The 26572-nt window shown below is 38.4% G+C and overlaps 2 protein-coding genes across 5 annotated transcripts; both read right to left on the bottom strand.

Annotated features, from left to right (window-relative positions):
* Positions 1 to 576: 576 nt before the first annotated feature.
* Positions 577 to 3616, bottom strand: LOC122306055 (CRIB domain-containing protein RIC7-like). 2 transcript variants are annotated; one of them, XM_043118401.1, is made up of 5 exons: positions 2675 to 3616; positions 2399 to 2559; positions 1978 to 2087; positions 1661 to 1736; positions 577 to 1276 (listed from the first exon to the last, which is right to left on the bottom strand). In XM_043118401.1, the coding sequence occupies exons 2-5, from the start codon at positions 2457 to 2459 to the stop codon at positions 738 to 740; spliced, it is 786 nt and encodes a 261-aa protein (XP_042974335.1). In that variant the 5' UTR covers positions 2460 to 2559; positions 2675 to 3616; the 3' UTR covers positions 577 to 737. The 2 variants fall into 2 exon arrangements, with proteins under 2 accessions (XP_042974335.1, XP_042974336.1); XM_043118402.1 differs by having other exon boundaries at positions 2693 to 3616.
* Positions 3617 to 3956: 340 nt separating this feature from the next.
* LOC122306054 (serine/threonine protein phosphatase 2A regulatory subunit B''alpha-like) lies at positions 3957 to 26234 on the bottom strand. Of its 3 annotated transcripts, XR_006241437.1 has the most exons (14): positions 25356 to 26233; positions 15838 to 16080; positions 15565 to 15670; positions 15376 to 15475; positions 12340 to 12445; positions 12097 to 12187; positions 8097 to 8238; positions 7504 to 7651; positions 7262 to 7371; positions 6281 to 6437; positions 6066 to 6191; positions 5802 to 5952; positions 4371 to 4646; positions 3957 to 4266 (listed from the first exon to the last, which is right to left on the bottom strand). XR_006241437.1 is itself a non-coding variant. In XM_043118399.1 (13 exons), exons 1-12 carry the CDS (start codon positions 25506 to 25508, stop codon positions 5812 to 5814), a joined length of 1623 nt encoding a protein of 540 aa, XP_042974333.1. In that variant the 5' UTR covers positions 25509 to 26233; the 3' UTR covers positions 3957 to 4646; positions 5802 to 5811. The 3 variants fall into 3 exon arrangements, 2 of the variants coding, with proteins under 2 accessions (XP_042974333.1, XP_042974334.1); XM_043118399.1 differs by having other exon boundaries at positions 3957 to 4646; XM_043118400.1 differs by lacking the exon at positions 15838 to 16080 and having other exon boundaries at positions 3957 to 4646; positions 25356 to 26234.
* Positions 26235 to 26572: the final 338 nt, after the last annotated feature.

The following is a 26572-nucleotide window of genomic DNA, read 5'->3' as shown; positions in this document are numbered from 1 at the left end:
AGTTTTAAAATTAAATATTAAAATATTATATTTTATTATTATTATTGTTTTGGAATTTGAAAAAGTAAGAAAAAAGTTAAATTGTTTATTATATTTTGTATGGAGATTTGAGAAAGTTGTAATGATAAGGTGAAAATTGTATTTAAAATAAAAATTTTTTGTAACCAAACAATACCAGGATCTTTTAACCCCGAGGGGTAGCTCAATTGGTCAGGCCTTGAGTTTGCTCCCCAATAGTCACTAGTTCGAGTCCCCTCAGGGCCACTGGAAGATTTATCTGGTCGTTAACTTCAAGTCCCCTTGGGATTAGTCGAGGTGCACATAAGCTGGCCCAGACACCCAAGGTTATCCAAAAAAAAAATACCAGGATCTTTTAACTTCAATGCATGCCTTTCTCATGAGGTGTAAGATGCCAATTCTTTTATACTTTGAATTCAGTTACAATATTATTCTTCTTAGTTTTCCGGTAATTACAATATGCTGATGGCAGGAGATATATATATATATATATAAAATATATATAAGAGATTGTTTCTGCACATATATTATCTCATAAGAAAGAAGGCAACGACCATATATATAAGCATGCAATAACATTCAACGTCAAAGGTTCCATGAGACAAAAGGAAAATTAGAATATCTTCAACAATTTAATGTGCATCGTTCGTACGAAATTTGGTTTCAACGTCTAAGAATTGATTCTAGCTACAAATTATGTAACATACATTGAATCTTCATTAATATATTCCTGGAAATCCCTTTTGCTTCCCCTCTTCAAAAGATTGTGGATAAAGCTCGTTATTCTTTGATGTAGATAAAGATCCAGATCCAGGCCCGGGATCTGAGAATGGAGATTGATACGTCTCAACAGAGAACGGAGATTGATATCCAGTCCCAGGAGAAGTTGCAGCTTGGGGTTTCAATCTTGATGATCTTGCTGACATAGTACTACTGCCATTAGAGTATTCCTTCACTTTCTTCCTCCTACCCTTCTTGGGAATGTCTGGAAGGCTGTATGCCGGTGACACACTCCCTAGGTTGGGATCCAAGGGTTGTCGGATGGCTGATCGGGTCGGTTTAGTACCATCAAGTGAATCTTTATTAATGGAACTTTTAGATGATCTCCTTGATTGTTTTGACTTCTCTGATTTTTCCCTGGTAGGGGACTCGGTTACAACAACTCCAATTGCCAATGATTGACGCCTTGCAGATCTCGGTAATTCCGGCAAGTCCCTAGCCAGAGAATTTGTAGCCGGCCTTGTATCGACTCTCCTCACTTCAACAGATCATTAGTTGAATCAACACATTATGATCAATAACGTGCATATATATATATATAACTAATATCAACATACACGCATGAACTTACGTAACTTCCATTTCCTCATGCATGCAACGTCTAACATGCATGCAGGTGGCGGTAACTATCTGCCAACTAATTAATGGCGTTTAGGCATTCTATTTACAAATCAAAATAACCTAAGAAAAATGATAGGAAGCTTAAGATTCATCAATGTATTTATCCATCCTCCATTTAGAAATAAGTCATTCAAAAGTATCAAACCAAAATGCATCAATATCATACATATATATATATATATATACTAATTTTCATAAAGAAGCATGCATTGTACGCTCGGGAACCTGGTTTAATTCATACCATTGTTTTCTCCGATATCTTCAGGGAGACTTAATGGCGCTGACGAAAATCCAGGAGGCGATTTATACTCGTTTATCTGCATGCACAAGGTCAAAACATGGCCTGCATGAGACTTGTGATTATATTTTTTGGGGGGTCAGGTTGTAAGCTAGCAAAGATTCAAACAGGGAAAAAAGGAGGAAAAGATCAAAGTCGGAGAAAATAATTAATTTTAATTTAACGTGTGTAATTCGTTAGAAAAAAGAAAGAGAGGATCATGTCCCTGTAAAATATATGATCAAATTCATAACCCAAAAGACAGGATCAAGAAAATTTACCCAGCTGGGAGAATTTGCAGAATTTACAGATGGACCATCCCATCCTATATGGGCAACATGTTTCACATCCGTGGGATGACCAATCTTCATTTCAGGTTCTTTTTCATTATCTGCAAATATATATATGGACTTTTTAATTTCAGTATAAAAAAACAAAGAAAACCACTTATTTGTTGCTAATTATTTCATACGAAAAATGATTTATTCCTGCTAAAATCAGTCTATTCTAATCACAAATAATCATTTTCGTCGCAAATAACTTGTTATAAATGTTCACTTTTCTTGTAGTGAAAAATCAAGGGGCTAACAGCATTAATAATGAAAATAGAGTGGTTTAGTTATACCGTCTAAATATTTTTACTCTGAATGAATTGAAAACAACTTGAAGAGATTTACGAGGAGGAGGGAAGAGGGTACTCACCAAATATTTGAGAAATGTATCGTAGGCCTTTTAAGAGGCCTTTCATCTTGTTGTTGGACATTTTAGCCAGAAAATGTCGATGGCAGATCTTTGAAATGTAATTTGAGCTTGTTCTTTAGGTATGATTGGAAGATGTGGAACTGAGAGCTTGAGCCTTAAACCTGAATTGCAAAACATGAAAAAAGAAAAATGGTAGGAGAGTTCGAAACATTAACTTATAGTAACAAAGTAGCATGAAAGAAATGAAACATTCTCTGTTAATTCCATGTTTCACACCTATAAAAGAAAAATTACCGCAACTCCAAAATTGGCCAACCCATGCAACGTTGGATATTTACAAGTTATAAATGATCTCTATAGTTTGCATAAACTCGATTCATGCACGCACGTTTCAACATCTCCTTTGAACTCGCAAACATGAACAAACTCGAAGAGAGAGAAGAATGGTTCAAAAACTTAATTGAGACAGTTTTGGACAGATGTGCGATGAGATTGGTGATGATGGTCAGAAAATCAAACGAATGCGGCATGCAAAAACGAAGTGAAATTCTGTTTTAAGCGTAGTATCGCTCATTTCGTGAGTTTGATTGGCGATGCATTGTTAGTTGCTCTTACCCATTAATCAAAACCATAAGCTGGTCGAAAATTTAGGTGTGAAAATGTGGAAAAGAAGTGTGAGGAGAAATGCTAATTTTAGATGGTTTTAATGGGTCTTCTTTAGGATGGATGATGAAAGGCCGTTTACTTAGTTATTGACTCTCAATGCATGCTACTTACACGGATTGAGATTATGAAACCTTAAAAATATTATTAAGACTCTAGACCACTATGGCTTCTTCTGTATTTTAAGATATAATAGATAGGGACTAAATCTTGTTGGGCAGCTAAAGAAACACAAATTGAATGAGGGCAAGGTAATGATAATCATCAACTCTTTTTTTTCCCCCCCTTCTTTTTCTCCCTTTTTGTTACAATTTTTTTTGACTAATTGCTGTTTATTTCAAATTTTAACTAATAGAACATACTAGATTCAATCACTTAAGTCCCATTTATAACATTTTGAGTCATAAAAATAGAAAGATGTGCTTTCAGAACAAATTTAGGTCCAATCATGATGAGAAACAAACATATGATTGTTGGTCAGTATAGAATTTTCCTCTTGTTATCTAGTGTAAAAAACTTATTAGATTAAGGGCAAAATCGTATATTCTCAGAAAAGAAAACACGTTCCAACCACATACAGTTGATGTCGGATCCTTCCTTGAGGATAACGCAAACAAGCCAAAGGCAGAGATATTTCTCGACAGGGAAAAGAAAAAAATTAAAAAAAAACCAATTTGAATGTGTATTGCCAATACGATTTGAGAAATTCTAACAGTGGTATCAAAGGACAACCATCCCACCATATAATCGAAATATATTAATCAGTAATGGCTGCACATAAATTCTGGTAAATAATCATACCAATAAAAGAGCCACATTTCTCTAGTTTCATTTCTTGGGGTTTCCTAGGAGAGCAAGGGCGAAAAGAAAAACTCGTCTTTAAGGGCAGTGAGAGTGAGGAATAACATAAATGATTGATTCTTCACATGTTTCAATCAATAACACTACTTTTGAATGTGGTAAACTTATTTGTTGGGAAACATTTACAACCTTTCAACAGTTCCAACCAAAAAACTGTTGTATAATGATCTGCACTTTCTAAAGTTCCTTCTGCTATAATTCCCTTTTTCAACATTAATCCAATAGAGAACATATAAACAAGCTGTGGAAACTAGGCATCGGAGAGAGGAAGAGACCAGAGTGACCGACATAGAGCATCTGAGAAATCATATGAACCACTAGAAGCTTCAAGCAGCCATCTTTGCCTTGAAGAAGAAAGGCAAGATATAATAAAGCAACATGCACTGGACCTATTTTCTTGAAAACAAAAATAAGTTTCTTCTATAACAATAGCATAAACTATTGTTACCTGGGGACGACTAATAAGCGGGCAGCAACCGACCCTCTCATTCTAAAGAAGTAAATCGATTTAATACTCCTCAGTGCAGCTTAAATTTCATGAAGGCAAGTATTATTTGCCGACTTGACAAGATGCATGTCAAAACTCCATGACCACGCTTCAGTTTATTGCTGATAAGGTTTGCAGTCCCTTGCAAATTTCATTCAAGGAGGATCTCCAAGTTGCCAAAGTTTCTTCATTCAGTGGCCAGACTCAAGGAAGCATCAACGGCATTTATATAGGCAGCTGTAGAAACACAAAAGGCTTACTCAAGAATGATGAAGTATATAACAAGAGAAGTGATGAAGTATAGAACAAGAGAAGCATAATTCTGTTTCTGGAACTCTCGTATACAAGTACAAGCAAATTCTTCAAGCACATTTTCTGTCACCCAAAACAAGATAAGCAACCTCTATAAGCATCATTATATCTTGCAGTAGGAAGTTCAGGTACTAACATTTAGGTTCTATCTGTAGCTCCAGAACATTGGGGAAATCAGTCTGCTTCAAAAATCAAGTTCCTTGCCTAATTTTTAAGTTATCACCCAACACTTTATGATATCCCTTTTAAGCTTCAAACAGTTGGTTAATGACTAAACCTAAGACAATATATACGCTGTAGAAGTTGCATTTTCTTCTATCTTCCTTCAAAATTTTTTGGTTTGGCACTTTTTTCTGCTTTGTGGGGTAAGGAAATTGCCAGGGAAAATCCTAAAAATAAACAGTCCTAGATCATCTAACCGTGATTTTAATTGATTTTTAACCAAGCATTTTCATTTGTATCCATACAAACAAAACCTCGACTAGTCTACCAGTGCCATGAGTTCAATTATGGTGGAACCCCTTTTTTATCAGTAATTATGGTGGAACCTTTAGTCAAGTGTAAAGCTCAGATTTTTTTTTTTTAATGGTACCGGGTGTCTAGGAACAGCATCCCAACTAATCTTGAGGGTGCACAGGCCCTCGGTAAGAAGTTTTCCGTAAGTGCAAGTTGGATAATTTAAGGGAAAAACCCCCAGTCTGATGACCCTTAGGAATTGTTTGCACCGCACCCAAGAGAATTCGAACTTTAGACATGGAGGACGCATACCACCAAAAAACCAATGCCTTTGCCACTTGAGCCAACCCCTCAGATGTAAAACAGTTCCAGTTATGTTGTTACGCAATCATCCTGTATACTTGGGCTATTGCCTACTCTTTTGGTTAATAAAAATCTGTTTACCGATCAAAAAACAGTTATTTTGTTACACAATCAGCATTGCATAGAAGCTGGTCAATTCAAAATTTGTTGGCATTTCAGAAATGTATTCAAATACACCAAATTGAAATCAACCATATAGCTAACTGGAAGCATGGCACTAAAGTTGCAAATTTTATGTTGAGATAGGTAGCCAAAACTTACCTCATTGAACTCAAAAGGGAGCTTCAAGTGACTCGTCCCAAACTTCTACACTTCCATTAGAGACATCTTCACCATCTTCTTCCATTGAAAGCCTAATGTACTCTCTATGTGCAAAGCGGTCCCACTCTGTCAAAGTCGGATCTTCACGTTCCTGCTTAAACCACAAATGCCCGTGAGGCTGTAGTCATTGCAGAGTGATAAACTAGTACCATCCAATTCCCAACATGTAATTGGGTAATGGCTAAGAAAGCCAGTAAAGATTACCTGACGGATGAGAAATGGATCACGGCTTTCAAAAGCCATGAACTTATTAAGATTGAAAAGGATATTGAAAACATTTCCTGAAAGCTTGCAACCTTTCAAGTCATGTAGTGTAATATAATTTTCCCTCTGCAAGCAAAATGTATCAGTAACAGTGAAGCCATCTCTCAAAAGTAAAAATGAGAAGATCCTAGATGTGGTAAGATGCAAGGTTTGACCTCTGGTGCAATCATGTCAACAATTTGGCACAGAATATCCCCAAATAGCACTGGTTCTAGGCCCATGCATTCCATACGGTGGAGCTGCTCCTCATAAAAGAATTGCATTTCATTGGGAGTGAGAATTCCATTGCCATCCAAATCTATGCATTTGAACCTGTGAATTCCATTGCAATCCACATCTACGTCAAATTTACAGTAAATCAAGTCTTTTCATTTTTTCTTTCAAAGAGTAGTGCATCGGAAAGCATGAAAGATGCACAGGGGCTTGTTCCAAGGCAAAATGGAACACTCAAGAAGGAACTTGTATTGCAGAAAGAATCAAAAGTAAGTTGCATACTGCTCTACTGACTAATGAGCATGCTGAACGCATTGACAAATATATTCTGATTTTTATTATGAATAAATGAAAATGATGATACTCATTTTCACACTTCGAACGAACCAGGGCTATACGTATTATCAATCAACCCGTCAAGGGTTAAAAAATCCTTAGTTTAAGATATACTTATTTTTTTTTATAAGTAGTTTAAGATATACTTATTTACAGGACAGTTCAAAAGTAAATGTGAAGTCGATACAAAATCCTTTTTTTGATAGGTAAGCAAGAGCAGTATTGATGAAAGCATTAGGCATAGTCCATGTACACTTGCTACAAAATCCTTAAGCTAACAAACAGGCTGCCTCTTTATTTTTTAATTCTGTTTACCTCTTTGCTTCTTTCTCTCTCCTATCTTCCCACATCTCAATCATTTCCCCTTTGTTGTCCTTCCACACGAATATGGGGTCCGCATCTCCCTACCCGAAATTTAAATATTTTTTAATAAATAAGATATCTTATTATGACTGTCCTTGTTTTCCTTGTCCTAAAAGTGTTTTCTTTCCTAAGGACTTCACTAGAGAACCAACTTCAACTATATAGTATGAATACCAGTTATTAAAAAGAGGGGAAGAAAAACATATATATGAAGCAAAACATACCAATATTCTAGACTAGGCTCAGATGACTTATCTTCCTCTGACAGCATGAAGTAAACAAAATCTTCATAACCCATCTTCCCTTCAACCTTACTGGTAAACTTCCTTGGGACCTACGATGAATTTGAAGCATAAACACAACCACAAGGAAACCTCTTTGGGGAAAATGATCCTCATACTAAAGGGTATAACTTAATTTGATTTAAAACTCTGCAAAGGCCAAGGAAAGCATTATAATACAATACCTGTGAAAATATTCTATCAACGATCCTGTAGGTAAGGGCATGATTACCATATTTAATGAGGTTCTCTTTATCTATCAAGAAGTCATGGTCTGTATCAAGCTCCCAAAACTTGCAGTATATGACGTAAAAGTGTTCATACGAGAAGAACCTGAAAGCAGGTTGAAAAACACAGAAAACATGTCACATTCGTTGCAATTAATTAGAGATGAAAGATGAAAGCATTTTTCCCATTTCCGACTGTTGCATCTAAGAAAAAGCATTTTTCCAATTTCTGACTGTTACATCTAAGAAAAAAGCCAAATTTAACTCTTCTTAATTTGCTAGAAATATTTTTAGCCAGCCAACGTTATCAACATACTCTATTGTGAACTGAGGTTTCATATCAACTATCTAGTAAGCCAGTCAAACTATTAACACATTCTTCTAGGTCAATCTCGTATAATTTTTGTTCCATGAAAATAAAGGTTTAGGCTCTGAAATGACAGAAAACATAGTGAATCAACTTTCACAGGATATAAATGGTGAAGGCTCGAGGTAAGAATTATTCGGCTGGTAATAATAATTAATGTAAATAAATCCCCCGATACAAAAACCTCATGACTTTATTAATGTCCTCTTCCTCATCTGCGTGCTGCATTGCTGCAATTAGATTTCCTCGCTTCAGCTCTCTAAGAGTAAGAAGGCCATTTCCTGATCTGTTGATGTAGTAGAACATTCGGTATATGACAGTTTCAGCTGGGCCATTAAGACAGAAGTTTATATAGCAGTATATCAGTGGACTATTGCAAGCTTAATTTCTTTGTTAATAAAAATAACTACCAATTTCATCTAAAAGAAATAAAAGCAATATTAAAAAAAATACCATAATCTGCAATAACCCTTAAAAAGATCCATACTGTTAATAGCTTAATTAATGTTTATTTAGCCCCAAATAATGACAAAGTAAAACAAAATGAAAAAAAAAAGGCAGAATATCCACAGATCAGTAAACTTTCATCTAATAGTTGTCTTTGAGAGAGAGAGAGAGAGAGAGAGAGAGACTTGTGTCTATAAACAGATTGCAATTTATGACGACCGAATTTCTAGCAAATCAGGTAAATATCAAAGTGATAAAAGACATGATTAGTGACAAGCCTGGTGGTTTTACTGTGGCTTTGTTTCAAGCTTGCTGGAATGTTATTAAAGAAGACATTATGTAAAAGAAGAATTTACTTTGTTTCAAGATGGAAAAGAATTTACTTCTCTACAGGGGCTAGAATCATCAAACACACTCTTTCTAACCTCCCAACATACTTTCTATCTCTCTATTTCCTTTACCTGCAGGTGTGGCTTCTTCCATTGAGAAGGTATTCTCTGCTTTCCTTTCGGATGGTATTAGGAAGGAAACTAAGTTCCATCTTGTTAGTTGGGACAAAGTTTGTTCTCCAGTAGCTTGTGGTAGTTTGGGGGTGCAGAATTTGAGGATCTTTAATAAGGGCCCTCTTGGGGAAGTGGTTGCGGAGGTATCGTTTTTTTTTTTTTTTTTTATTCTCACCGGGTGTCTAGGAACAATGTCCCAACTAATCCTGGGGTGCACAGGCTCTCTGCAAGGAGTTTCCCACAAGTGCACCTTGGGTAATTCAAGGAAAAAATCCCTCAGTCCGATGGTCCCTAGAGATTGTTTGCACACAAGGGAATTTGAACCTTAGACCTAGGGGGACTATACCTCCAAGCCCAAGGCCTTTACTACTTGAGCCAACCCCTAGGCCTTTACCTCCACAACCAGCCAACCTTAGACTTTAGACCTGGTTGTGGAGGTATCATTAGCCCAAGGCCTTTACTACTTGAGCCAACCCCTAGGCCTTTACCTCCACAACCAGCCAACCTTAGACTTTAGACCTGGTTGTGGAGGTATCATTGGGAGGGAGATGCTTTGTGGAGAATTGTTATTGATTCTAAGAATGGGAGTGTTAGGGGGGATAGTGTTCTAACAAAGTTAGGGGGCATGTGAAGTGGGGCTGTGGAAAAATTTCTAAAAAAATATTGGTTGGGGCTCTAGTGTTTATTTCTAGCATGATGTTTGGTGTGTGAGAGGGCCTTAAGTGTGCTTTCCCCACTCTCTTTTGGATTGCAAGTGATAAAGAGGCTATGGGCGCTGATTTGTTGGAACGCTCCAATGGCTCTACCTAGTTGAATGTTTGCTTCATGAGAGCGGCTTGGGATTGGGAACTTGAAACCTTTGCTGATTTTTTCAGTTTGCTGTATGCTACGTAGGAGTGAACAGTAACCGATAAAACCGGCTAGTGGATGCTGGAAACTGTCAAAACCGGTGGAGAAACGGTCAATTAGCAGTCCAATGAGGCAGAAACCGACATCGGTCGGTTAGGTCCTAGTTTGAACCCTGTACGAAACGACGGATAATATATATATTTGTCTATTTTATTCTTATATAAAACAATGCCATTTAACTTACGGCGTCGTTTTATTGATATGATTCAGAAAAAAAAAACACAAGTGAAACAATGCCATTTGGCTTAATAAACCAAACAGCATCATTTTGGTTAGGGCTTAAGCCCTCCCTCCCTCAAACTGCCATTCCATTGGTGGCCCAGAACTGCAGACCAGTAGTCCCACGAGTTGCTCCTCACGTCCTGCCATCCCGGTAAGTTTGAATATTAAATTTTAATATTTTTTGGCTCACAAGCCATCCCTTGTTGCTATCGCTGATGGCCAAAACTGATGAACTGACTGCAGCCGGACTGACGTGGGACTGGTCGGTTCTCTACCAAACTACCCTCCCTTCGGTCGATATTGGTTGCTTTGGGCTACTCTGCTCAAAATGGGTGGTCAGTCAGTGTCGGTTTGGGTCGGAATTGCACTAATTGATTGGTTTTTCAGCTCTAATGCTATGAATATTGGTAATGTCAGGGAGGACAAGATTATATGGACTCCAGTTGGAAGTAGAAGATTCACAGTGCAATTTTTTTACAAGGTTCTTTCGTGTCATCATAGTAACCACATTCCTAGGAAAAGTAATTGGAGATACAAGGTACCTCCTAAGATTGCTTTTTTCAGTTGGACTGCTTCCCTTGGGAAAATTCTCACTATTGACAATTTGGGAAAACAAGGTCTTATCATCATGGATTGGTGCTACTTGTGTAAGAAAAATGGGGATATTGTGGATCTTTGTCAGATTGGGAGGTGGGCAGGTTTATGTGGGTTGATATCTTCATCCAGACCAATGTGACATGGGTTATGCCTAGAAGGGATGTAAATATTTTTAAGTGTTGAAAAAGGCCTTAGGTGTAGGTAACGTTCACATTGCTCTTGCGTGGAAAATGATTCCTCATTGCATTATGTGGTGTCTATGGATGGAGAGAAATAGTAGATGCTTCAAAGACCGGGCATTCCTTGGACAAGTTGAAGAGATTCTCTTTTTTTAACACTCTAGTTTCTTGGGCTTCTGTCATTGTTTGTAATGGGGATAGTCTTCATAATTTGCTTGCATCCATATTTAGTGCTTAGTGGTTGCTAGGTGTATTTTATGTATTCTTCCTGTGTACTTGGGCTATACTTTTTTCTATCAATAAAGTTTTACTCTTATAAAAACAATTAAGGGTATTTCAGAAGTTTCACACTAATTGTAAGTTTATGGAAAGCCTTAATGCCACCTTCATAGCCCTCATTCCTAAAACAGCTGAGGATAGTGTACTTCACTTATTTTTGTCCCACCAGTCTTGTGAAAGAAAGGCTTGTACAAAATAATTGCTTTAAGTCCTTCCAAAACAAGTACTTCACTTCTTTTATATATGAAATGAGACAACGCCCCAGATTATGAGCCTTAATAAAATCAAATGAGAAAAGGTTTGCAATGAATTGCATAAGATGGTGATTGAAGTTGCCATCAGATCATGTATTCCGGCTGCATGGAACTGAGCACACCTGTACAATCACGCAAACAGATCAAGGAGGCAAAATTAATTTTGTACTAGAAACCTATTGGAAAGATGGAGGAGGCAATGGTGTTTGAATAACTTTAAGCGGAAGGAACCATCAATCTTGAACTCTATTTTCTTATTTAAAACCCCTAGGGGTTGGCTCAAGTGGTAAAGACCTTGGTCTTGGTGATATGCTTCCTCCAAGGCCTAAGGTTTGAATCCTCTTAGGTGCAAATAATCTCTAGGGGCCATCCAAATGGGGGATGTTTCCCTTGAATTACCCGAGATGCACTTGCAGGAAACTCCTTATTGAGGGCCTGTGCACCCTCGGGACTAGCCGGGACGTTGTTTTCGAACACCCGGTGCCAATAAAAAAAAAATCTTATTTAATCTGTAAAATATCAACTCTAGTTGTAAAGCCTTTTCTCTTTTGCTTGGACAAATACAATATCAAACCCCTCAGTCTAAATGTCTATCTAGAGCAACGCATGCTACCCAATGTGGACCCACTTCTGAAATTTCCAATTGACATGATCAATTACCTCTTGAAGTTGAACCAGTTTTGAATCAACCACTGGTACAGTCTCAAATGCAAAACCAAAAGCTAGATATCGGTAAATGGAAATATAAAACAAATCAATCATATGGAAAAATTAAAAAAAAATTCCAAGCATACCATATCTTTCTTGAAATTCAGGAGTACTTCGTAAGAATTCCAACCCAGGATGGGTTGCCAAAAGCTCTAGAAGAACAGGTTTGAAGTCTACCTGTGTCCAAGTCCCACAAATAAAAACATAATTTGAAGAAAAGAATAAGAAGATAAATTTTGGGCATAGACACAAAAAAATGGTCCTTAAAATAAATCAAAAGGCAATTTGGTGTCAACCATTTACACAGAGGAATAGTACGAAAAACAAACCTGAGTAAGGTATTTACATTCCGGCTGCCTAAGAATTTTGAATATTTTAGCTGCTGTATCCATTGTCAGCATATTGCCAAAAACCCAATATTTAATAAATCCATCCCTACAAAGAAGAAAACTACTTAACCATACATGATGCAAGCACGTATTCAAAGATGCAGGGACACTCAACAAAATCGATCAAGATGCTTCAATAGGTTATTATTATGCAACCAGATAATGTAATTTCTTCCCAAAATAAGCACAAATGTTCAGTCAATATAACGCAACCACCTGACTCCACAACTGAGCAGTAGTTTTTTTTTTTTTTTCACTTTTGGGCCAGAAATTGCAGCAGAATAAAGAATGAAAAACACAATCATAACAGGAAATTATGGTTTAGTTTCCTTTTTCTTTGGGATAAGTGCTAGGCTCACAGAGATCTCACAAACTAATGTGGCTAGATGTGATACTTTAGATATACTTTTTTAATGTTTGATGAATAAGAAAATTTAGCGAGATAAGTAGCAAGGCAAAGCCAAGTACACAGGAATATACAGAAACTGAACCTAGCTACAAGTCAAGAACTAGAAAAAGAAACAAGAAAATCATGGGAACTAATTCCATTAAAAGCAATAGCCGAAGCCCACTAAAATAAGGTATTAAGAAAAAACATATGAGTTCATCCACCAAGTGTTCCTTATCTTCAAAGCATCGACCATAAGGCATGTTAGTATCCGGCTTTACTTTTGTGAGATATCTTTGTGAACCAAGTATTTCTCTTCTTTGATGGATATTGCAGCCTTGTTAGTGTAGATTGTTTCTTTTTTTAATTTCAAAAAATAAAAGATTCCCTACCCCAGAAATCCACATGCACAATGGGTGAAACCCAGACGTTGACCTAGGGTGATATACATTTTGCAAATGAACCCTAGTGTAACATCGTCCCAACTAACACGGGACATTTGAAAACCTACCTCAATATATTTGGTGAGGAGGCTTTTGAGAAACCTGCCATGATAGAACTCAGGATTGTAGGAGGAAAGATTTGAGTTTAGTATCTGGATACAAATAGAACACATGGCTTGGAGGAAAGAAATCTCAAGAAATCACAAATGAAAGTCACTGAATCTTGCTGGATGGTAGCAAAAAGTAGGGGTTTAAGGCTGCGGTCAATGTGTTATGGGTGACTGGGGCCGGGGCCGGGGGGGGGGGGGGGGGGGGGGGGGGAGGGGGTGGATTAAGCTTTGTGTTTAAAACAAATGAAGAGAGCAACCAACCAGTACCGTTCAGATTCTGTGAATAGGACCCATAAATGGGAGGTTCGCACAAAAGAAAAAAGAAAGAAAGAAAAGAAGAGAGGAGAAAGGAAGTCTTCAAGTTTGTCCCCTGGTGGCTGCGGTTTGGAGAATGATTCATTTGTGTCTTATGTGCTGTATTTGGCTTGAAAGGAATATTTGATGTTTTGAAGATAGGGAATGCACTTTGGAGGAACTTCAAAATCTTTTTATGCACACTTTATTGCTTTGGTTTTCTGCTATTCTACTCGATGGAGCTAGTGCTCATGATTTTCTTGCTTCTTTTTCTGGTGCCTAGAACGTAATTAGGTGTTTTCGTTTGTATAATCCCTATGCACTTGGGTAACCCCTATTTCATTCTCATCAATAAAGTTGTGTTTACCCATAAAAAAAAGTCATGTTTTCAATAAACTAAATTACTCTTAAGTATTCTATTAAACAAAAGACGGCTAATGCAAATTGAGTTAGATCTATGATATTTAGACTAAGGATTTTTTTATTCGTATATTATATAAGTAATAATCATTTCATTAAAAATTTTAAGATGCACATTTCACTTTCGAGATGTGTACAACAAAGTCGCTCAGGGAAAAGTTTAACATGGATAGTATTTATAATTTGGAAACTATTTTAGAAATCAAGCCAAAAGGCCCGACAAATCAATTCGATTCGCCCATTAACAAAATAAGACCACAAGTAACCTCGGCCAACCTCCAACAGTGACAGGGATTACCAAAATTTACTTGACTCTCACTCTTTTTTTTATATATATAGGAATTCCCTGAACTCTTGCTAGCTGAAAAAAATTCCAACAGCAAGTAGTGAACTGATATTTCTCTTCCAACCAATTAAGCCTCACTGGTGATCAATAACAAACAATTCACATTGCAGAGCATTGGTCTTATAAGCAAAAAAAGTTTACCCATATTCGTAATTCTTATTATTGGAATCCCTTGGGTTGTATTGTTATTTGTTACTGAAAAAAGGTTAAGTACAATGCATATTCTTTACATTTCATCCAAGGATAATGAAATCTAAAAATTATTCCTTAATGCATAGAATTGTTACACATGACACCAAAAAAAAAAAAAAAAAAAAAAATTAAGAAGAATTGTTCCGCATTTTTTATTTTATTTTTTTTACAAGAATTGTTCCACATGATATCCAAAAGACATTACGAATGCTTCATGCCACTCGCATCACCATTGCATAAATTCAAATAACTTGCAAACTTAGCTATCGCGTTATCTATAGATGGTCCATGCTTCTCTTTTCAGTGGCTAGTCTGAAGACTATTATTATTGTTATTATTATCATCACACAGCTGTAATTCTGACAACAGGGTCAAAAAACAAATGGCTCGATAAAAATGCTTTTTTTTAAAAAAAATCAGACAGGTATATTTTACAGTTATCATATATTTATGGGAGTGGATGTCATTTGTAAGTTACATTTAACCATAGAATTAACTGAGACTCACTAGAAGCAGATAAACAAAGAGGGGAAAAAAAAAAAAAAAAACAAATACTACTAGTATATCAGTGGAAATGAGTAAAAATAAATTAACCTCATTGCATCTAAGAGAGATTTACCTATCAAAAAAATCTAAAGAGAGATTGAGAGAGAGAGTAATGAACTTAATTGGCAAACAAGAAGACATGAGAAAAAGTTCTGGAGGAGCATCTTCTCGATCTATAAGTCAAGATCTCATGTCTTTTAGATATAATTATTTCTCTGAAAACACGTAAGTGCAAACCTGGTCACTATCCCAGTGCAGTCTGTGTCTATCTTTCTGAAAAGCGAAGAGGAGAAAAATGACGGTAGCTTGCATATTTCCTTTGTAACCAATTTAAACTCTGAATAACCAGCCAAGGGGGAATAAAATGAGGTGAATGAGAAAAGAATCTTAGCAGATGAACAAAAAATTAACAAATTAACAACTTACCATGTATTTGCAACCCATCTATATGATTGTTAAAAAGATCCTCAATTCTAGACAGGCATTGTTCTTTTAGATCCTTTGGCGGTGGACGGCCATTTTTGAAGTAGAACTGCAAGCACAGCAATACAAACATCATTTTTACAATTGAACCTCATCTATGAAACATCTTGAATATGCCATTTGAGTACATTACACAACCAGAATGTCCATGACTCCATATTTATAAGTAAATCTTATCTATGACCAAATCTTAACTAAGTCAGAAGTGAGATGAACCTGAGGTATGATTTCTCGCATTGGTTCACTAATCAATTTAAGAGGAGAACCTAGAGAAGAAGGACTGGTTCTCTGTTTTGATATGCGTGGAGAGCCAGATGAACTTCTAGGAGAAAGTGGAGGTGCATTGCCAGCTGGAAACATGGAAGGCAATGAAGCACCCCCGACAGTATTCACATTAAAAGAGTTCCCAAGGACATTACAGGAAGCACCTGCCTTTGCATCATCCATAAGAGATCTCACCTGCACTCACATTTTTTTTTTTTGATAAGTAAACGGTAGTATTAATTAGGATAGGCAAAGCCCAAGTACACAAGTTGGTATACAAGAGAAAAAACCCTATCTAGTTCGTAATATTGGAAACAAGAAAATCATGCAAATTTAGGCCATTAAAGTCTATAGCTATAGCCCAAAGGAATAAAGTATGGAAAAATAAAGATCAAAGCTCCTCTAAAGACTGCTCCTTATCTTCAAATATCCTCTCATTACATTCTCACCATATGCACCACATAATACAAATGGGACCATCTTCCACACCACTTTGATTTGTGGAGCATCACCTGGAATTGTCCAGCTGACCAATAACTCAACCACTGTAACAAGCATCACCCAGTTTAATTCTAATTGGCTGAACACTTTGCTCCACACGACTTTAGTTGTCTCACAATGTAGCAAGAGATGATCCACTATTTCACCAGCTTTCTTGCAAATACAACACCAATATGGAATATTTACCCGACGCTTCAGCAGATTATCGATTTTCAAGATCTTACCCAAGGCCATTGTCCAAGTGAAGAAAAGTGCTTTGGGGGGCGCCTTATTCCTCCACAATCTTCTCCATGGGAAGTGAGAATTTGGCTTAAGTGTAAGGGACTTATAGAAAGAGCAAACAGAGAAAGTACCCTTACCTGTAGGTTTCCACCACAACTTATCGGCTCAAAAACCACTAAGTCTCACGGAATAGACAAGGCTGAAAAGAGCCTCAAAATTGTTTATTTCCCAATCTTGGGCTGCTTTACTAAATGTGACATTTCATTGAACTTGGTCCCCTAAATGAACCATGAGATCCGCCACTAAAGCTTCTTGGTTACATGTCACTTGAAAAACGGATTGAAAAGAGTCCTTCAGAGCCTCCTCCCCACACCAAATGTCCCTCCAAAATTTTATAATAGTACCCTCCCCCACCACAAGTTTAGTATGGCAAGTGAACATTCCCCACCCTCGTCTTAGTGCTTCCAAACCCCCACACCATAAGTCCCATTCCCCTCTCTAGAACACCAACTCCCCCCCCCCCCCCCCCAAAAAAAAAAAAAAAAAAGCTACCATGTTTACAATCAACCACCAGTTTCCAAAGGGCTTCTAGTTCCATATTATATCTCCAAAGCCACTTCCCTAGTAGGGCCCAATTAAACGTTCTCAAGTTCTTTATCCCCAACCCACCTAAAGGAATTGGCCTACAAACCTTGTCCCAGCTAACTAGCTGAAACTTGAATTCGTCCCCCACCCCACTCCATAAGAATTCATGATAGAGTTTTTCAATCCGGGCCACCATACAAGTTGGAATTGGAAATAAAGACAAAAAATAAGTTGGTAAGTTAGAGAGAGTACTCTTCATTAGAGTCACCCGGCCTCCTTTAGACAGGTACATTCTTTTCCCCCCTGTCAATCTTCGTTCTATCTTTTCAATAACTGTGTCCCAAATAGATAAAGCCTGTGAGGCAACCCCCAACAGCAATCTCAAAAATTTCATAGGAAGAGAAGCAACCTTACACCCAAGTGTGCTGGCCAAAAGCCGAGTGATACTGACACTCCCAACTGGCACTAACTCTGATTTGTCAAAGTTTACTCTCAGCCCTGATACTTCTTCAAAACATAGCAAAAGCAGCTTTGGAGCCCTAATCTAGTCTTGCTCTGCCTCACAGAAAATTAGAGTGTCATTTGCATAAAGTAAATGGGAGATCAAGATAAGGTCCCTATTCGGGTTACCTACTGAAAAACCAGCCATAAAACTATCTCTAACCACCGTCGATGTCATCCTATTCAAGGCCTCCAAGTCCTAATAACAACAAAGAGAAGTGGGAATAGGGGATCTCCCTGTCTTAAGCCACGAGAGCTGTTGAAAAAACCATCTAGCTGCCATTAATCAAAACAGAAAATCTTGCCGTTGAAATGCACCACTTGATCCACGTACACCATTTTTTCCCAAAGCCACATCTCTTTAACAAGTAAAGAAAGAAGTCCCAGTTTACATGATCATATGACTTCTCCATATCTAGCTTACAGATAATCCCTGCAAGACCAGACTTTAATCTACTATCCACGCACTCATTGGCTATTAGAACAGAATCTTGGATTTGGCAACCCCTTACAAAGGCATTTTGTGGCTTCGAGATTATCTTACCCATGACCCTCCCCTAACTTGTTAGCAAGCACCTTGAAAATGATTTTGTACATCCCATTAATTAGGCTAATGGGTCTAAAATCCTTCACTTCCGATGCTCTAACCTTCTCTCTGGGATCAAAGCAATAAAAGTAGCATTCAGGCTTTTCTTGAACTTCCCAACCAAGAATAATTCTTGGAACACATTCATAATGTCCTCTTTCACTCCCTCCCAACATGTTTGAAAGAACCCCTTAGAAAAGCCATATGGACCTTGTGCTTTTTCTTTCACCATTCTTCTTACCACCTTATAAACCTCCTCTTCCTCAAAAGCTCTTTCCAACCAAGATGTTGTCTGTGGCTCAATAGAATCGAAACCCAGTCCATCTATTTTTTACCTCCACCCCTCTTGTTCTGTAAAAAGGGGTTCAAAGAAGTTCACCACATGTTACCAAATCACTAGGGCCTCCGTGCATTATATACCATTGATTTTCAGCATCTCAACGGTAGTAGTTCTCCTATGAGAATTAGGCACTCTATGGAAGAACTTTTTACTTCGATCCCCTTCTTTCAACAAAAGTGCTCTTGACTTCTACCGCCAAGAGATCTCCTCTAAAGAAATTACTCTCTCCAACTCTGATGCCAATTTAGTTTTATGGAAAGTATCATCTATGGTGACAAGTCTATCCTCAGTAATCCTCTCAAGATTCTGTAACTCCTCCATCATGGTTTTCTTTTGCTCCCCTATATTTCCAAAGGTTTGACAGTCCCAAAGTTTTAAATCATTCTTTAAAGCTTTTAGCTTGCATGCAAGTATGTGGGATGGGGTACCATAGAATTGATAGGATGACAACCAATGCCTTACCTTGTCCATGAAGCCTTCACTTTTAAGCCACATATTTTCAAACTTAAAATACCGACGCCCTCCATGAATACCGCCACCATCCAACAATAGGGGAGAATGATCCAAGCAAAGGCTCTTCTAACACACCTCCAGATAATGAATTTCTCAATCCGGCGATATTAGGAATCTGTCCAGTTGAGACCACGTTTGACTATTAGACCTAATAAAAGGCCTACCTATAAGCAGAAGATCCACCATATTCAAATCAAAGATACAATCCGAAAATTCTATCATGGCTGGGCATAGACAACTATCTCCAGATCTTTCGCTGGGGAACCTTATGATCTTAAAGTCGCCACCAATGCACCACTAGAGGTCCCACCAGCTATGAATACCAGTGAGTTTATCCCACAAAAGTCTTCTGGTGCTGTCAACATTTGGTCCATAAATGCCTGCAAAAGCCCACAAGAAATTATCCTCCACCATTTTAAAGGAACAGGCCACTGTGAATTCCCCTACAAAGTCTTCCATTTTCTCCACCACTATTTTATCCCACATCACAAGATTACCACCCGATGCCCCATTCGAAGCCAGATAAACCCAATCTGCATACGGGCAACCCCACACACTTCTCACTAATTTTCTGGTTATCAATTTGAGCTTGGTTTCTTGTAAACAAACAATGTCTGCCCTCCAATCCCAAAGCGGTTTTCTTATGCGAAGACGCTTGTTAACCTCATTCAGCCCACAAACATTCCAAGACAGGATTTTTGGCTTCATAAAGGAAACACAATCCCCTTCCCTTTGGACCTTTCACGGCTTGAGCTACCCCTCATTCAGTGAACATTTGAGTCTCTTGAATTCCTTTTGTTTCTTGGCACCAATTTTCTTAGACTGAGAATGACCTGCCTCAATGGTCGTGAGAAGAGCCAGAAATTGCTCCTCATAACCCACACACTCCATACCACAACATGTTGAATGTCCTTTACCTTTTGAAATACCCAGTCAGAGACCTCAAAGTCATTTGGAAACAGACAGTTTAGTGCGAATGGATCCCCAACATCAGGAGCCCCCTCCCCCCCCCCCCCCCCCCCCCCCCCAAAACCAATCAAATTCTTGCCATTCTACCACCGTGCCCACTAAACTATCAGGAACCATCCCTTCGTCATCATTGCCCTTTGTAAGCCTCGAAGATAACCCCACGAAGTTGTCCTCCACTAGCTCCACCCTCCTCTCATCCCCATCTTCCGAAAGCATCTCAAGATACTTGATAGAGACATGGGAAGCCTCTGCTTGAGAAGGTGGTACTTCTACAGTGTCTATCGGCAATTTTTGTGCACAAGAGTCATGGAAAAAGGTATTCGAAAGCAGAAACTCAGCTTTCTCCGATAGTAAGACTTGCTCTACCACCATCGTCGGCATCTGAACCACCGGCGCTGGGTGCAGTGCCTCCGATAACGTCTCCGGTAGAGCTGCGATGTTACTATTGGAGGTGGGTTGAACTCCCTCCTTACAGATTCTCCATACCCTATTATGCCTGGTGGGTTGAGGCCCTGAGGTAGCCTGAGGCCTTGTGATAACAGGCTGGGTCAAAGGAAAAGATATAAGCCCATCAAGTTTGCTGCCAGTTGAAAAATGCAAATGCCGCATAAGCCGTAACTCATTCCCCACAGGTTCAAGGCCCACCTCTTGGCCTGAGCCCATCTCCTTGCTTATTAACTAGTCTATTTTCTGTTGCAAGATGTTCAGTTGAGCCTTGGCATCCCGCAACACACTCAAAGTCTCCCCCTCTACCATGCCACCTACATGTTTGCTACAACCCCTACCACTGAGTTGGACATGACTCCCTGACAGAGCCATGTCTGACAACACCTCTCTACCCTTCCAAGCCATCAGTCCCAAAATGACACCCACGAGACTAATCCACCAACAATGCCTCCCTGTAGGAGTGGTGATATGGCTGAGCCTTCATCTCCTTCCTCTTCGAGATACCGTCGTTGTGAGCTATTCTCTTGCCAAAGGAGAAATCACGCAGCACCTCCCCCATCCTACTCCAGCCGCTACCCTCCTCCTCGAGAATGAAAATAAAATGCAAGACAGCCCAAAAACACAGTCGTGAAAACCGCCACGTACCACCCTAAAGGGTGTTTACCATCATCGAATGGAAATGTACAAATACAAGATGTACAGAGAGAACTAAAGATGTACAGAAAGAATTGAAAAATGGGATTCCTTCACCTGCACTCACATTAAAGTAGCAAAAAACAAAATTAGCTGAGATAACTTTTATTAACAGATGAAAGGTGAAATAGAATGAGGAGGAAAACAATGACACTAATTGGGAAAATACTAGTCATGAGACAAAATTGAACTTCAAAGAAGCTTCTCAACTAAAGGAATATTTTCAATGTAAAAAACAGTACAGGTTTGTTATGTGTTTCTTTATACGTAAATTCTAGGGCGAAGGACATTAAAATAGCATAAATGTAAGTGCTCTACGCTACCAAAATAAAAAAACAATAGAATTTAAAATTGTTCCGAACCCCTACAGGTTGGCTCAAGAGATAAAGGCATTGGGCTTGGAGCTATGCTACCCCTAGGTCGAAGGTTCAAATCCCTTTGTATGCAAACAATCTCAATGGGCTATCGGAGTGGATAATTTTCCTCTTGAATTACCCGATGTGCACTGGAGGGAAACTCCTTACTAATGGCCTAAGCACCCCTAGGATTAGTTGGGATGTTGTTCCTAGACACTTGGTGCCGATTAAAAAAAATAAAAAAATTGTTCCCTCAAAAGTTTGTACATTTTCATCTAATTGATGCCCATCTTTTTGGGGCAATGACTATATAAATATGGAAAATATAATTAAAATTAGGATGTTTCATGCTGTAAGTACTTTTGGTAAACGGGGTGCAAGACAACTCAAAACAGAAAAGGTATGGACAATGACATTTACGCACGACGGGCCAAAACAATCAAAAGGTATGAACAAAGATAAAGCCCCAGGACCAGATAGCTTTCCAATGGCTTTTTTTCACACCTATTGGGACATTGTTAAAGAGGATCTAATGAAGGATTTTATTGAATTTCATGCTTTTATGAAATTCTAGAAGAGTCTTAATGTCTCATTCATAGCTCTTATTCCAAAAAGGGTAAGGTTGGTGGAAGTGACTGATTTCCGACCCATAAGCTTGATAAGTTGGGTTTACAAGATCATATCCAAAGTTTTAACGAAGTGGTTGAGCGAAGTCATGGGGAAGATCATCTTAAAGTCCCAAAATGCTTTTGTGAAAAGAAGGCAAATTTTAGACTCGGTTCTTATCACCAATAAATGCCTAGAGAGCAGAGTTAGATCTAGCATTCCAGGCATCCTGTGTAAATTGGATATGGAAAAGGCATTTGATCATGTGAACTGGGATTTCTTGTTGCATATCCTTGGTCAGTACGACTTTGGGGAAAGATAGTGCCAGTGGATAAAGCACTGTATTACAACAGTCAGATTCTCAGTTTTGGTCAATGGTACTCTTGAAGGCTTCTTCAACAATTCTCGAGGATTGAGACAAAGGGATCCTCTCTCCCCACTCCTATTTTTTCTAGTCATGGATGTGCTGAGCAAAATGCTGGAAGGAGCAGTGGGTGGGGGTTTCATCTCAGATTTCTCGGTGAACGGTTCTTCGTAGGAAAGCTTGACAGTCTCCCATCTGCTTTTCGCCGACGATACTTTGATCTTTTGTGACCCGGATTTGGATCAGTTTCGCTCCTTAAGAGCACTCCTACTCTGCTTCAAAGTTATATCCGGCCTTAAGGTTAACTTATCCAAGTCGGAAGTAGTTCCCGTTGGATCGGTCAATAACTTAAAGTGAGGTGGTTACCACATTGGGCTGCAAGATCTCATCCTTGCCTATGAAGTATCTTGGACTCCCCTTGGAGGCCCCTCATAAATCCAAGATAATGTGGGAAGGGATTGTTGAGAAAATTAAAGGCAAACTAGCAAGGTGAAAGAGAATTTACTTGTCTAAGAGGGGGAGAATCACACTTATTAAGAGTACGTTATCTAATCTCCCAACATACTTCATTTCTTTATTCCCTATTCCTACAAGGCTAGCGTATAGACTGGAGAAGATTTTTCGTGATTTCTTATAGGGAGGGTTAGAAGATGCAAAGAAATTCCATTTGATCAAATGGGATGAAGCATGCTCCGCCTTGTCTTGTGGAGGATTGGGCTTTAGAAAATTGAGAACTTTGAACAAGGCTCTCCTTGGAAAATGGTTATGGCGTTATCATCTTGAAGGAGACGCTCTCTAGAGGAAGATCTTAGAGGTCAAAATATGGGACTGTCTGGGGAGGTTGGTGCACTAAGTAAGAGGGGCTTATGGAGTGGGAGTTTGGAAACTTATCCGGAATGTTTGGGCTGATTTTCTAGGTAACTGCAGATTTTCGGTGGGAAGGGGCACGTGAATCAGGTTTTGGCATGACAATTGGTGTGGGGATGTCGCCCTGAAAAAAGCCTTACCCTCTCTTTATAGGATTGCATCTGATCAGGGCTCCTTGGTGGCTGATAATATGTGCAGTACTACGGATGTCATTCATTGGTCTGTGAGGTTCATTAGAGCTGTTCAGGATTGGGAGGTGGGAGACATTACTGAATTCTATAGTGTTATATGCGCTAAAATGAAGAGCAGGAGGGGAGGACAGATTATGCTGGATAGGCACTGGTAACAAGAAATTTTCAATTCGTTCATACTACAAGGCCTTGTCAACTCACTCCCCTAATGCTTTTCCTTGGAAGAGCATTTGGAAGAGCAATGCCCCTCTCAAGGTTGCTTTCTTTGGCTGGCTGACTTCTCATGATAAAATACTGACCATAGACAAATTAAGAAAACGTGGACTATACATAATGGATTGGTGTTACATGTGCAAACACAATAGTGAATCTGTGGACCACCTTCTTCTTCACTGCGAAGTAATTAAGGTATTGTGGGATGAAATTCTCTCGAGACTTGGTATCGCATGGGCTATGCCTAGGAGAGTGATCGATCTATTGTTTTGTTAGAGAGGAATAAGGGGCAATCGATAGATTGCAGCTATATAGAAGATGGTACCTCTATGTTTAATGTGGTGCACATGGACCGAAAGAAATGGACAATGTTTTGAGAACAGGAAACACTCTCCAGAGGGTTTCAGGGCTTTTTTCTTTCATACTTTACTACTTTGGGCATCTTCTATTGTACTAAATGGAACAAGTCTTAATGACTTTTATGCTACTATGAGTAGCATTAGTTTTGTAACTAGGCTCTTTCTTGTATACTCTCTGTGTACTCGAGTTTTGCCTATTTAAGTGGATCAATAAAATCTCTTTTACCTATAAAAAAAAAAAAAAATGTGCCTACATACCAAAAAAACACAAACATGCATATAAGAAACTTCCATATTTGGCCCCAAGAATATGGAGAATTTACACCAAGTTACCACAATGACATAATGAATACAACAAATATCCAACTAGGGTGTCTTGCACCAATATACCTTGTTTGAGACACACCAATGATGCATAGTGTATTACACTTTTAGGAAAAAGGAAATGGTCAATTCCCTAGAGTTGAGAAATATTTACTTAAATCTATTTCCCTTAAATCTCTTAATATAACCACAAAACTTTAACGGCGTTCATTAATCAGAGTGTGCGCATGCCCTTTATAGCACTGAACCGATATTACCCATTGATCATTCCACACACCCCTGTTCGCTTTCTGGTTTTAAACATATCCAGGTTATGATCAGCTGCAAGTGAAGTGACACCAAACAACATAAAACGAAGTAATACTATATATAAACTATGGGGCAGTGCCCTTTTTTCCGAGACTTGTTCAGATTTATATTTTTATATCTTTCACACATTAACAAGAACCAAAGTATATTACTCCAATACTAACTGAAAATCCCCCATGATATCAACAGCTTTCTATTCTGTTAATCAAACCTCTTTCCCTAATATTCTTTCTTTATAATGTCAAATTCTAATCTTTTTGATAACTAACTATCAAATTTTTAATCTATCTATTTTTACCAATCCTTTTGGTGCTCATTCGTTTCTCTTATAGACATCCTTATGTTCGCATTACGAATTCACCTAATAAAATAATCTAAAATGACATATCATCAATTCGCAACTCCAAATCCAAACACGGACACTAAAAAGCACGAACTGGCCAGCCACAAGCCAATTAAGGCTCAAACAAAGCCGTAAACGAACAAAGTCAATAATCAAAGTAAGTACGCAAATCAAGGAATACCAGTCTGGCGGTTTCCGGAAGTGAGAGCCATTGGGTAAACAAGTCCTCGGCAATCTGTGGGCTGGCTTTGAACGCGACGGGCGACAGCTCAGGAAGCTGCAACAGTTCAGGGTCCAGAGAAGCAACATCCTCCACTACCACATCAATATCCATCGTAACTATCAAGAAAAGCCTCGAAAACCCTAATATCTACAATTGCACCGATATCATCCTCGAATGATCAATCATCACAGTACAACAACCAAATCACTACCGTTTTGGCCCGCTCGAGCAATTCAAAGCTCAATTTCAAACCGAAATGGATGAAAACCACGCTTCAAAAAATAAAAACCCTGGGTTTGGAGTTGTGTAAAAACACAAGGGACTTCTAGTTCAGTAAATGAATTAAATCAGAATGAACCGTAAAGCACTTGAAATTTTCTCTTAAAAGCAGCAAGACGCCACCGCTCAAGCCTCGAATTCGAGACCGGTAAGTCGGGTGCTTCCTCTCGAAAGCTCCTTACGATCTAATGTTTGCTACGGATGGTTCACAAGAAAACACTTTTCGAAATCTCACCACCACCGCTCAAGCTCGACTTCGAGCCGAGAACCTTTCAAAACCCTAGCCCTCCCAGTTAGCTGGGAAAAAGAATTGTACCTTCCCAGCAAAAGAATAGTTAAGAAAACGAAATTTCCTGGTTTGCGAAATGGTTTACGCTGGAGCAGGTAAAATTAAGCAGCTTCGAAACTGCAGGATTTGAAATGCTGGATAGTATGGGTCTGTGAACCGCAGAGGGGGAGGGACGGACTGTAGGAATTGCAGGCAGGAATTGCAACGACCCAGAAAACGGCTATGGCCCTATTATTGTAGCAGTAGATACTAGACAGTAGATGGACCGCATATTGACTGAAGCCCGGTTGAACCACGAGGCACGATGGTCAATAATATTCAATAGCAAGTCTTAAGGCCTCGTTTGGGTGGTACTCTCATAATTCTTCTCTATTATTTTTTATTTTTTATTATTATTTATTACTTTTTATTATTATTTAATATTTTATTATTACTTTTCATCTACTTTTTCACTACTATTCACAACATACCTCAATACCAAAACCTAACCTAAAATAAATAAAAATTTAATATACAGTAAGTTTTGCATATTTTTTATACACTCCACTAATGTGGTTAACTGTGCCATTTTTTCATATAAAATAATTACTTTAGTCAATTACATTAA

Source organism: Carya illinoinensis, chromosome 4 (assembly GCF_018687715.1).
Source record: "Carya illinoinensis cultivar Pawnee chromosome 4, C.illinoinensisPawnee_v1, whole genome shotgun sequence".
Taxonomy (NCBI): domain Eukaryota; kingdom Viridiplantae; phylum Streptophyta; class Magnoliopsida; order Fagales; family Juglandaceae; genus Carya; species Carya illinoinensis.
Note: the sequence above shows the minus strand (reverse complement) of the source record. Positions and strands in the feature narration are given on the sequence as shown.